Source organism: Brachyistius frenatus, unplaced genomic scaffold (genome assembly GCF_029030835.1).
Source record: "Brachyistius frenatus isolate BFR_SWC_R1_liver_20210118 unplaced genomic scaffold, ASM2903083v1 Contig_317, whole genome shotgun sequence".
Classification (NCBI taxonomy): domain Eukaryota; kingdom Metazoa; phylum Chordata; class Actinopteri; family Embiotocidae; genus Brachyistius; species Brachyistius frenatus.
Genome location: NW_027210916.1, coordinates 87,501 through 100,895, shown reverse-complemented (window position 1 = coordinate 100,895; position 13,395 = coordinate 87,501). Strand labels below are relative to the sequence as shown.

Below are 13,395 nucleotides of genomic sequence, written 5' to 3'. Positions count from 1 at the left end.
CTCACTCGTACCAGCTCTCTTCAACGAAGTGTCACGTTATTGGTGCTGCCACGAAATATTTCATCTATCGGTGTACTAACTCGCACTATTCTGAGTGAATCAGTGTTAAAGTGCAGAAACATCAGTGAACAACTGCATTACGGGATGAAAAACTCAACGCTCCAGAAACGAACCCTGCATTTACTATTTATTTTGACTTTCAGAATGTACTGCAGCTGTAAAAAGTACGTACTGTTGCATGTAGTATGTGTACATCTGGGACGTACTACTTCATCATAACAACGTGCCTTGACCTTTGACCCTCTTGGTCGTATCCGCGTGACGTTTGAAGCAAAAAAAAAAAGGATGCGATTTGAAACACTTCCTTTTAATGCCTCTTCTCCTCCTTCCCTTTGTGGGCGGAGCATCAGCGCCACCAACTGTCTCCTTCGATGTGATGTATCTTCCGCTGCAGAGGATTGTGGGTAACATCCAGAGTATCACGCTGACCTGCAGACTGCAGATTACTACCGGATGTAAAAGAACATCCTGGTATCTTTTGGCGTCCTACATTTAACATACTGTGTATTGGGACATACTCAATCTGTTTCTGGTGTACCAAACAGTATGGTAGTCTGGATACTTGGAGGCTATGTAGAGGAAGGGGGCGGAGCCATAATGTAAAGAATTTTCTAATTAAAGCATCTGAGGAAGCTGCAGCTGTTCCTGAACACGGTGTTTCTTTTTCACTGCTGCTGCTGGACAGAAGAATCAGTGTGTTTATTGAGTGTTTAACAGAGGACACAAAAACACGTTGGTTTCTGGGTAAAATAATTAAAGCTGCAGATATTTTGGAGGGTGATGTGGTCACATGTTTGAGTACGAGTTTGGTCTCTTTTGAAAAACTAAAATTTGATCCCCAACAGTCACTATAGGTGTTGCCTGAATTTTTTTTAATATCAAAAAGTACCTGCAAATGACTGAATGTATCAGCTGGAGAACACAATGAGGCTACAGTATAAAATCTGACCAAGTCCAAGTTCAAAGTTGATCATAATAGAGAAATAATGTTTTGCACGTTTTTCTGAGGGTACGTCCAGGCGTTTCCAAAGGAAATGCCATTTGGAGAGATTTGTGGACATAATAGTATGGTGAAAAATGTAATTTAAGAAAATGTCAAAGAACGAATCAAACTATTGACAATAACACAATAGCTCTATAAAGTTGGTAAAAGGTCCATCTGGCTTTGTTTTCATGATAAAACTCCTAAAAATCACCTATCAAAACGTATTAATAAAAAGGAAAGTGTCAATCATCACCAACGTAGCTTGTGATTGGCTGTGAGGAGAGAGGCGGACACTTTCACTCCACACGTCTTCTGGTTGGCTTCTGCAGGCTGGAGACAGGAATTGGAAGGCCCTATTGGCTCAGTGAGGTGTCAATCAAATGCTGTCGGCCAAGGTAAGTAGAGTGTGACTCGGACATGGCAGAGCGGCAGGATTTCTCACATTTTTATTGGATAATGTGTGGAGATTTATGAACGCGTGGTGCTTATAATCTGGATACATTAATGTTTTTTGGACTAAATGCTTTGCTGGATTGGATTTACTGGACCTTTGCTGACTGAACCAGAGGATTTCTGTCTGACTTTTCCTAATCAGTGTGGGACTCTGAGGCTGTTTTAGTGAGTTACTTCAACACTTTAATCATTTGGTTGTTCAGCAGTGGTCTGACGAAGCTGTTTACTGAACCTGCTGTGGTTATTGGATCTTAAAATGGTTCATACCAACCGAATCACGAGAGTCTTAACTTTCCATAGATATGTTGCATGAGTTTATCTGTTAACTTTTAACTTTGTTGACAGAAGGTGGGTCCCGTTAAAACTCTGATGGCCCACGGGAGGCTTTAACAGCATTTCTGCAGATCTTTTTTTACATCCCCGTTTTCCTCTGAGCACACAGTCAGCTGTAAGAATGAACATGAGAGAAGAACTTCAGCAAATCTGTTTTTATTTGGTTCATAAAGGATCCGGGGCCAGTGTACAGTCATCTGAGAGGCCTCCACAAGGCAACGGTCAATAAGTGGGGACAACTGGGATGGCTTAAAATGATACATGACACACGTGTAACATCTAATCCAGCAGGGAGGGAGGTTACGTTACATTACGTACTGAACAGGGTTTTAAAGGCAACGTTTGTTGTGTCGCGGTCACATCTGGAGCTGACTCTGGACAGGCCTCCTGCTCAGGTGCTCTTCTTCTCCTCAAACATAATGTTGGCCGTGGCTCTCTTGGCTGTGGACACATGACAAAAGAACACGTCTGTTATCTGGGTATGTTTTCAGCACATCTGACCTCACAAACCTCTGAAACCCTGTTTGTTCTGACAGAACTACTACGTACTTCCTGATGATGTCAACAGGTAACAACAGGAGCACATCAGAAAACAGTGAGGCTACTTAATAAAAAGCTGTTTCATAAAAGGTGTGTGAAGGAGGATTTCAGAATAAAAGCCTGTCTGGTATGAACCTCTTTGAGTTTTGTCCCTTTAAAGTGGTGAAAGTCAATACTTTTAAAGGTCTGCATGGTGACTTGAACATGACAGCAGACAGAAGTGAAGATCACCACCAGGTTCACCTGTCAATCATCTCCACTCAGCTCTGTCACATCAGTGAAAGTTTTGGCTCCATCTCGTGGAGAAACATCCAACGTTACGAAGCAGATCGTTGCGTCTGAACTATTAACAACATTATAAGAGTTATATTATGTTCTGGTGGTTCTGCAGCTCAGTGCAAACAGCTGAACTGCTGTGCTGAAGCCTTTTAATGCAGCTTCACAGACCTGAGAACAGACCTGAGAACAGACTAGACCTGAGAACAGACCTGAGAACAGACAAGACCTGAGAACCTGAGAATAGACCTGAGAACAGACCTGAGACCTGAGAACAGACCTGAGAACAGACCTGAGAATAGACCTGAGAACAGACCTGAGAACAGACCTGAGAATAGACCTGAGAACAGACCTGAGAACAGACCTGAGAACAGACTAGAGAATAGACCTGAGAACAGACCTGAGAGAACAGACCCTGAGAACAGACCTGAGAACAGACCTGAGAACAGACTAGACCTGAGAATGAGACCTGAGAACAGACCTGAGAACAGACCTGAGACCTGAGAATAGACAGAACAGACCTGAGACCTGAGAACAGACTAGACCTGAGAATAGACCTGAGAACAGACCTGAGAACAGACTAGACCTGAGAACAGACTAGACCTGAGAACAGACCTGAGAACAGACCTGAGAACAGACCTGAGAATAGACCTGAGAACAGACCTGAGAACAGACTAGACCTGAGAATAGACCTGAGAACAGACCTGAGAACAGACCTGAGACCTGACCTGAGAAGAACAGACCTAGACCTGAGAACAGACCTGAGAACAGACTAGACCTGAGAACAGACCTGAGAACAGACTAGACCTGAGAACAGACCTGAGAATAGACCTGAGAACAGACTAGACCTGAGAACAGACCTGAGAACAGACCTGAGAACAGACTAGACCTGAGAACAGACCTGAGAACAGACCTGAGAATAGACCTGAGAACAGACCTGAGAACAGACTAGACCTGAGAACAGACCTGAGAACAGACCTGAGAACAGACTAGACCTGAGAACAGACCTGAGAACAGACCTGAGAATAGACCTGAGAACAGACCTGAGAATAGACCTGAGAACAGACCTGAGAACAGACCTGAGAACAGACTAGACCTGAGAATAGACCTGAGAACAGACCTGAGAACAGACTAGACCTGAGAACAGACATGAGAACAGACCCGAGAACAGACCTGAGAACAGGCTAGACCTGAGAACAGACCCGAGAACAGACCTCAGTCTTAAAGGAACAGGAAACGCTGAGCTGAAGCTGCAGAATGAAACTGAAGTACAGAACATACATGTTTCTGTCTGTATTCGTTATTAATTAGAAGTCTTATAACTCTGTTTACTGTTAAAAACACGCTTTTCTGTTTTACTGTGAACGTTTGTTTCATATGAAGTCGATCAGTGGTCACATGGTGCATCAGATATATTTATAGAATTGCAGGGAACACGAGGATCTGCTCACCTTCATCTTTGAACTTGTCAGCGGCGTCCGAGGCTTTGTCCTTCAGGTTCTTCATCACGTCGTCGATCTTGGCTTCATTCTTGAGGAAAAAGGGCCGAATGATGCGGTTGTAGATCTGGGCCGATCCGTTGGAGGGAGTCGGCGCCATGCACCACACCAGGAAGGCACCCTGAGGACACCGAGGACCAGGCGTGTCATCACACAGAAAACAACCACATACTTTATATCCTTCATCCTCAAAAACAAAAGTCTGAAAATATATTTTAAAAATATCAATAGAATAATAACATATGTTAAATATATAAAATATGAAATGCTTAAAATTGAAATATAAGACAATTTATAAAGTTATTAAGTGTATATAAATCTCAGCTGCACATCATTCATACTGACATGTATGACAGCTGTTCATGAGACGAGAATAATCAGAGCACACAGAGCAACACTACACAAATAAATCAAATAAAATATAACCAGATCTCTTTTCCAATATCTAGATGTTTTCATATTGTGGAGCAATTCTCTCAAAATATAAAAATTTTTGTCTGTGTGATCTCCGTTTCCATGGCAACGCATGGGGTATGACTAACAACTGGAAAACAATTAGTCCCATCAGTAGACTCTTATGTAACGTACGCAATGTTTACTAATCCAGGAAGTAGTCCGACCCTTAGCAACCACCCTAGCAACAGAGAGGATTTCTAGTCTCCAACTGAATAATTACAGAAAAATAGAAACACTAAACTGATCAGCTAGTTCAGTCTGGTTGGAACAAAGATATCTGATGAACAAAGATATCTGATGAACAAAGATATCTGATGAACAAAGATATCTGATGAACAAAGATATCTGATGAACAAAGATATCTGATGAACAAAGATGAACAAAGATCTGATGAACAAATCTGATGAACTGATGAACAAAGATATCTGATGAACAAAGATGTCTGATGAACAAAGATATCTGATGAACAAAGATGATGAACAAAGATATCTGATGAACAAAGATATCTGATGAACAAAGATATCCATGAACAAAGATTCTGATGAACAAAGATATCTGATGAACAAAGATACCTGATGAACAAAGATTTATCTGATGAACAAAGATTTGAACAAAGATAAAGATATCTGATGAAAAAAGATATCTGATGAACAAAGATATCTGATGAACAAAGATCCGTGTCATGTGTTCAAACCAAACCGGTCCAGCTAGCCTCCTCTAGGACTGTAAGTGCGTGACTATCCGTGGTGTTACGGTACGGGTGCTCAGAGCGACCAAAAAGGACCAAAAGAGACCCGACTTCACCAAATGGGTCATTTAATAGAACTATAACAAGTAGAAACTACATTATATTACATATTATATGAAACTCTAGTTCTAATTCTATTTTCCCATTGAGGAGGTGGAGGGATATTTCTAGTGATGAGCAGGATGTGATGTCATGATGATTTGTTCCAGATTAACTACTTGTTGTTTAATGAGAGTTTTATTGTTCTGGATTCATGTTGGAGCACAGAAACCTGCTGGATCACCTTTCCGATGTAGTAGAAGGGGAACCAGGAGAGGAAGATGTCGGCAAAGAACTCGGCCACGCTGAAGATGCCGTACACGACCCAGTAGGTCAGCCACTTGGTATCGTCCTCCTTGGTGGCACTTTCAATGGCCTTAATCCTGGAAGAGAGAGGAGCATGTTACTCAGAGGTCAAACCTTCATCTCCTCCTCCTATTAACACCGCCTCCTCCTCCTATTAACACCGCCTCCTCCTCCTCCTGTCAACACCTCCTCCTCCTGTCAACACCTCCTCCTCCTGTCAACACCTCCCTCCAGCTCGTCTCTCCTCTGTTCTGCTGACAGGACGTTTACAAAAGAGTCTCTACTTTTGTTTTCATCCGCCTGCTGCGCCGTGGCGGTGAACACCACCTGTCTCTGACACCTGTACATGGACGTGTGCTCCACCTGTTCACCCATTGGACACCAGACGGAGAGACGGCGACCTCTCAAAGAGCTGGACAGACGGACACGTCGTGAGTCATCTCTCTGACTCCTCCCACATACTTCACACTGGTGGTGTAGCGCTGTCACACAGGAACTCTTCGCTCATCACGTTAACTTCCTGTGATGTCGCCATGTCTCTGGTTTGAACACCAGGTGAGGAGTTGAGCTTCCTCATGCCGTCAGACATACAGGGACATGTTCTGACTGCAGTTACAGGACGGATGTAACAGGACAGACGTAGTCCACGTTGATGACATCATTAGGGTGATTGTCTCCACGTCCTCCACCGTCGTACAGGACAGGATCCAGATGTGTCCAGCAGGTGGAGCAGTTCTTCAGATCCCTGCAGCAGAGTCCTGGAGGAGGTGCAGCTCCGTCACGTCCTCTGTGTTCCCTTCAGTCCTCAAACAAACACACCGTCTGAACCCACATGACCCGCTTTGATCCGTTGATGTCGTCACTTCACTTTATTATCTGACAGCTGCAAAACATGTCATGGCACGCCTGCAGCTGCACCAACGTCTCTGAGTGTACACCTGTCTTTCTGCTCGTCCCTCTGCCGCCATCACTGTTACAACCTCGTCCTCTCTCTTCTTCACGTTATCTTCACTGTCCAACACAAACGCAGACTGAAGCTCCTCCCCTTCACTGTTCTTCTTCTGTCACATGACTGCTGTTTCTGTGATGTATGACTTTAAATCTGCTGCAATTAATGACAAGAACGTGTGAGAACGTCCACCAGGGGGCGGACTCTCCACCTCCTTCAGCAGACCGGGCCACTGAGAACCAGAACCAACTGGCTGAGACAGAAACACATATCTGGGGACATCTGGGGACATCAGTCAGCTGTTTGTTCCTGACAGCTGTCTCCATCATGTCTTCATCTTCTCGCTGAGGCCGGAGATTCTCGGGTTTACACTCGCTGACATGCTACATCAGCAGCGGCAGTCGTCTACCTACAGATGTGGTTCTTGTGTTCCAGATGTTCTACTAGTGTTCCAGGTGTTCTACTTGTGTTGCAGGTGTTCTACTCGTGTTCCAGGTGTTCTACTCGTGTTCCAGGTGTTCTACTCGTGTTCCAGGTGTTGTACTTGTGTTCCAGGTGTTCTACTTGTGTTCCAGGTGTTCTACTCATGTTCCAGGTGTTCCACTAGTGTTCTGGGTGTTCTACTTGTGTTTTAGGTGTTCTACTCGTGTTCCAGGTGTTCTACTTGTGTTCCGGGTGTTCTACTCGTGTTCCAGATGTTCTACTCATGTTCCAGGTGTTCTACTTGTGTTCCAGGTGTTCTACTCGTGTTCCAGGTGTTCTACTCGTGTTCCAGGTGTTCTACTTGTGTTCCAGGTGCTCCACTAGTGTTCCTGGTGTTCTACTCGTGTTCCGGGTGTTCTACTCGTGTTCCAGGTGTTCTACTCATGTTCCAGGTGTTCTACTCATGTTCCAGGTGGTCTACTTGTGTTCCAGGTGTTCTACTAGTGTTCCAGGTGTTCTACTCATGTTCCAGGTGTTCTACTAGTGTTCCGGGTGTTCTACTCGTGTTCCAGGTGTTCTACTCGTGTTCCTGGTGTTCTACTCGTGTTCCACGTGTTCTACTCATGTTCCAGGTGTTCTACTCATGTTCCAGGTGTTCTACTTGTGTTCCAGGTGTTTTACTTGTGTTTTAGGTGTTCTACTCATGTTCCAGGTGTTCTACTTGTGTTCCAGGTGTTCTACTCGTGTTCCAGGTGTTCTACTCATGTTCCAGGTGTTTTACTTGTGTTCCAGGTGCTCCACTAGTGTTCTGGGTGTTCTACTTGTGTTTTAGGTGTTCTACTCGTGTTCCAGGTGTTCTACTCGTGTTCCAGGTGTTCTACTCGTGTTCCAGGTGTTCTACTCGTGTTCCAGGTGTTCTACTTGTGTTCCAGGTGTTCTACTCATGTTCCAGGTGTTCTACTCATGTTCCAGGTGTTTTACTTGTGTTCCAAGTGCTCCACTAGTGTTCTGGGTGTTCTACTCATGTTCCAGGTGTTCTACTCGTGTTCCAGGTGTTCTACTCGTGTTCCAGGTGTTCTACTCGTGTTCCAGGTGTTCTACTCGTGTTCCAGGTGTTCTACTTGTGTTTTAGGTGTTCTACTCATGTTCCAGGTGTTCTACTTGTGTTCCAGGTGTTCTACTCGTGTTCCAGGTGTTCTACTCATGTTCCAGGTGTTCTACTTGTGTTCCAGGTGTTCTACTTGTGTTCCAGGTGTTCTACTTGTGTTTTAGGTGTTCTACTCATGTTCCAGGTGTTCTACTTGTGTTCCAGGTGTTCTACTCGTGTTCCAGGTGTTCTACTCATGTTCCAGGTGTTTTACTTGTGTTCCAGGTGTTCTACTCGTGTTCCAGGTGTTCTACTCATGTTCCAGGTGTTTTACTTGTGTTCCAGGTGCTCCACTAGTGTTCTGGGTGTTCTACTTGTGTTTTAGGTGTTCTACTCGTGTTCCAGGTGTTCTACTCGTGTTCCAGGTGTTGTACTTGTGTACTGACACTAACATCAGTACACTACAAGTACCAGGATGAAGCACTCAGAACGCTCCAGAAAAAGAAGAAGTGTGAAACTCTGGACACGTTACTCCCAAAACGGTCGCCATCTTGGCTCCATAGAGGAAGGGGGCGGGGCCACCGACGTAAAGTAAACTCTTATTGTATGGTGTTGTTTCAAATCACATGATGACAGGAAGTGACCTCATCATGTCAACACATCACCCTACAAAATATCTGCAGCTTTAATCATTTTACCCAGAATCCAACGTGTTTTTGTGTCCTCTGTTAAACACTCAATAAAGTTTGATTCTTCTGTCCAGCAGTGGAGAAGAAACACTTTGTGTTCAGGAACAGCTGCAGCTGCCTCACACGCTTTTAATTTGAAAATCCTTTACGTCTTTCATCTGGAACGCAGCACAGTCAGACGTTACAGGAGTCAGCCTGGATGATGGTGCGTGTTCATATCACAGACTTCAGTGTTTCAAACAGCCTGACAGGAAGTGGTCGTGGCCAGTGACATCATCACTGACTTCCTGTTTCACATCTCAGCTCAGCGACGTTACTTTCTGGAAACAAATCAGCGATTTGTGATTTGAAAGTGATGCTTTAATGGTAGCGTGAAGAGAACCCCCCCACCCCCACCGATCTTCATCATCATCATCATCATCATCATGGCTCTCACAGCGTGGACACAGAGAGGCTTCAGGAGGCCGACATGTGATGCTGACTGAACCACACGACTCCTTAATGACATCATGACGTCTGTTTAAGAACAGAGATCACAAGACGAGGACGAGGACAGTCCGCCGTCCCAATGTCCACAGTGTCCCCTCTGTGGGAAAAAAAAAAGTCTCCCAGAATGCACTGCAGATTCATGGAAATACGGCAGGAGATATTGGAGTCAACAACGACTGGAGGGGGAGGGGGTGTAGGACTGCCTGCTGCTGCACCTTCAGCTTCATCACCTTCATCAGACTGTGAGCTGTGATGTCACACATGTTAAAGGGTGTTTTCTGTGTTGTTATCTTTATGAATCACGTTGTAGTCTCATTGTAGTTTCATGGAAATCATTTTTCTCATTGATACACTGATAACAACACTGATAACGATAAACAGGAAAATCCTCCAGAGATCAACAACAGAAAACATCTGGTCAGAAAATATAATATATATAATATATATAATATACAGGTAGAAAAGTATCTGTGTGTTTTTGTGTGTCTGTACATGTCTGAATGTGTGACTTTGTGTCTATGTGTACATGTTTGTGTCTGTACGTGTCTTTGTGTTTTTCTGTGTGTGTTTATATGTAGGTAGTGTACATGTGTGTATATATATACACGTGTGTATGTAGTGTGTATATAAATGTGTGTTTATGGTTGTAGTGTGTGTGTGTGTGTGTGTGTGTGTGTGTGTACAGGGTGTGGTGCGGTAGGCCCCGCCCCTCAGCCGTCAGTACTTACGAGATGTATGCCGGGTAGAGGAACCCGATGAGGTTACAGAGGAGGGAGGCTCCGTAGCCGATGACCAGGTAAACAGCGATGACGGTCACCAGAGCTGGAAGAACCACATGTTGGTCACCAATCCATTAAAGTCCCATCAGTGTTAATACAGGAAGCAGCAGGACAGAGAGGAGAGACTCGGTCCTTTGTCAGGATGTCTGTCTCCGTCTCCTGTCCCACTCCTGTGCCCCTCCTGTCCCACTCACCCAGAGCGATGTACGTCCTGCTCACTCCGGTCCTCGCCTCCACTTTGGCCAGAACATCCGTCATCAGGTTCTTCTCGTGGAGGAACTTCTCGAACCTGTCTCGGAGTCCCAGCGCCATGGCTACACTTCCTTCCTCAGCGATGCTGATGAATCACGAAATGGTCGGAGAAGGAACTGCGCCACCCTGCAGCCCGACGCGGCTCTGTGAGCAGCGCCCACACCGGATGCGCAACACGGAGCTTCAAAATAAAAGCGACCAAATCTTTTTTGCAGTATATACTGCACATTAGAGATGAAGATGATGATAATGATGTCAGACGGAATTAAACAATAAAAAGATTGTTGGAACAGCCCACCTCTGAGCCTGGTTCTGTTGGAGGGTTTTCTCCCTTAAATAGGAGATTTTTACTTCTAACTTACGTGGGAGTTGTTGAATTGTTGTGTTTCTTTGTGAAGCTCTGCTGCCAGGACTTTACTCTGTTAATGCAATGAAATAATCTGTGTTGTGATCGGGTGCTACATAAATAAAACCGACATAAAGTCCTAACTCAAGGTGCTGGGCTTTTCCCAGTTTTAATTTCTCTCTGCAGACACAGTTTACACAGCTGGCAACAGCTGTATCACCATGACAACTGAGCAAACTGAAGCTGCTGAGCATTCAGTGTGCTGCTGTGTCATCCCCTTTGGTTTCCACTGCACCATTTTAACAGAGCATCATCACGTACATGTTAAAATCCATTTGAGGACGAAGTGCTCAGACTCACATCCAACCTCCTCCTCTCATCTCTCGTTTCCTCACCGCAAAATACACAAATATGTCACGGAGGATGTTTTATAATCAAGTAGGAACTGTGAAGATCAGTGAGCTGCTAATCATTTGTTTAATAATGTTAACCACTAGGATCACGTGTGTATCTCCACAGGTCACATGTGTAACCTCAGGGTCACGTGTGTATCTCCACAGGTCATGTTTGTCTCCTGGCGTGTTCTTTTCTCCTCCTGAACATGCTAACCGTGCCTGACGTGTACTGTGAAGGTAACTGGAAGTACATGTGCTCTCCTCCACGGTAACTCTTGCCAGCTTGATGCGGCTGCTGCTCATCAGGTATAAAAAGATGAGGGAAGTTTGCCCAGAGTTCAGTCTGACAGGCAGTCCTTTCTCACAGACTGGGTACTCTGGTAAAACTCTGTCTCTCCTCAACCTTCAGGATGCGGGGTGGTGACGGTACGCAGGTGAAGGTCAGGTGAATAGTGGCCACTGCTCCACAGAAGTGTGTGAAACCTCCTGGGAGGTAAAAGTCGGGGCACAGTAACCACCTGTTACCTCTCCGCAGCCACGCCCTTCCCTCTGATGACATTGCAAGTACAACTGTTGGCATTAAATGCATCTCTTTCAGACCTCCTCAGCGTGGATCCTGCAGCTGCTGCTCAGGGAAAAGTCTGTGACCACAGAAGGTCTGAGAGGCGTCACGATGGCTCCAACTCATCAAACTGCTGACTGGATTCACGTCCCTCCACGTCACGTGGTCCACAGAGCACAAACAACAACACCACCAGGGACACAGACTGGGCATGACAAAAAATCATCTTCATTTCGGTTTTTATTCTTATTTAGCTTTAATTGATGCAAAAAACAAACAGTGATATTCACAACAATGAACAGAAGGAGAACAGAGTGGCGTGACACAAACAACAAAACAAACAAAGAAGGTAGGATAAATAGAAATAGAAGAAAGAATAAATAATCCAACAAATAAGCACATATTGATCCTAAATGCAGTTAATTAGGTTAGTATTTTAGTAGAGATCTTTTATTCATGAAAAATTAATACATGAATATTAAGAATTAGTAATAACAGTGATAATGACGACGACGACAACAACAATAATAATATAATGAAAATAATGATAGAACAAATAATTGAATAATAAATATCTGATCATTTGTGAACTCGAGGGTTTATGATCAATATGTGGACATATCAGCTGGGGGGAGGGGCTAGCAGGGCTTCAGAGAAACATTCTGTTGTTGTCATGGCGACAAAGCTGTTGTCAGGATGATCTCATGAACACTTACGTCACCCTCTGAAATCATTAACTAAAAAAATAAACTCAATGTGTCCATTTGCATATTGTTACTGGACTGCAGTCAGCGGTGGTCCCACCCGTCTCCACAGGTGAGTCCCACCCGTCTCCACAGGTGGGACTCACCTGGACGTTAAAATGTGGAGCACAGACACAGTGATGTCATGTGGTTGTGTTCACTGACTTCACCATGAACAGTCCAACGCTGACATAAACAAAGCCAGCTGTGAAGGTCCAGTTTGTCCGGCGCTGTCCGTGGTGCTGAGGTGGGCTTCATTCCTGCACCTGCTGCTGATCCCTGTGTGTGACAGGGAAATATTGTGAGAGGATACCGAATGAATCCGGTTTAAAAACTTTTCAGTCCAAACCTCAGACGGAACATAAAAGAGTTCGTAGCTTCAGGTCTGTAAAATGGCTCTGATCCAGAAGTGTCTTCAGCTGCAATACCAGCGAGTGCCACTAGAGGTCGGCTCCAAAAAGCCTCCGGCTCCATAGACTCCCATTCAACTTCTGTCATCAAATCCAAAGTGAATAAAATGTGTCCATCAGTTCTCTCGGTGTTGTTAGCTAAAGTCACTCCTTCTTATTAGTTTTCTGGAGGTCCATCTGAAAATAATCCCTCATTCATTAGAAAAGAAGATTCAAGAAGACCTGTTTTTGGGGGCGTGTCTGTTTGATTGACAGGCCTGTGGTGCAGTCAGGTTACAGCTATCGGTGGGCGGGACGTAGTATCATCAGGTTTCCGATCAGATCGGTCAGATCCACCTCTGGCTCCTCCCCCAGCTCGTCCAAATATGGTCACTTCCTGCTCCAAACTGCTCCGAACTGACAAAGATGGTGACGGACAGAATCTGAACTGGAGGATTCATAACAAACCAACGATGACGTCACTGATGGATGATGACATCACTGACAGTCAGACCCTCTGCGGTCTGATCCGTCCACACCACCAGGGGGAGCCAGAGAGACACACCTGCTTCGTACCTGTGTTCATGTTCACCTGTC

The 13,395-nt window shown here is 44.7% G+C and overlaps 1 protein-coding gene across 1 annotated transcript; it reads right to left on the bottom strand.

Annotated features, from left to right (window-relative positions):
* Positions 1-1,971: 1,971 nt before the first annotated feature.
* On the bottom strand, positions 1,972-10,501 carry reep5 (receptor accessory protein 5). Its single transcript, XM_069723142.1, has 5 exons — positions 10,306-10,501; positions 10,061-10,154; positions 5,634-5,772; positions 4,099-4,267; positions 1,972-2,272 (listed from the first exon to the last, which is right to left on the bottom strand). The coding sequence occupies exons 1-5, from the start codon at positions 10,421-10,423 to the stop codon at positions 2,223-2,225; spliced, it is 570 nt and encodes a 189-aa protein (XP_069579243.1). The 5' UTR covers positions 10,424-10,501; the 3' UTR covers positions 1,972-2,222.
* Between the last annotated feature and the right edge of the window lie 2,894 nt (positions 10,502-13,395).

Excerpts from the sequence above, each read along its gene's own strand:
- reep5 (XM_069723142.1), bottom strand. The coding sequence starts at position 10,423 with ATGGCGCTGGGACTCCGAGACAGGTTCGAGAAGTTCCTCCACGAGAAG. Across the intron at positions 10,155-10,305 it reads CAGGACGTACATCGCTCTGG|CTCTGGTGACCGTCATCGCT; the intron begins GTGAGTGGGACA and ends TGGTTCTTCCAG. Across the intron at positions 2,273-4,098 it reads TGACAAGTTCAAAGATGAAG|CCAAGAGAGCCACGGCCAAC; the intron begins GTGAGCAGATCC and ends ATGTGTCCACAG.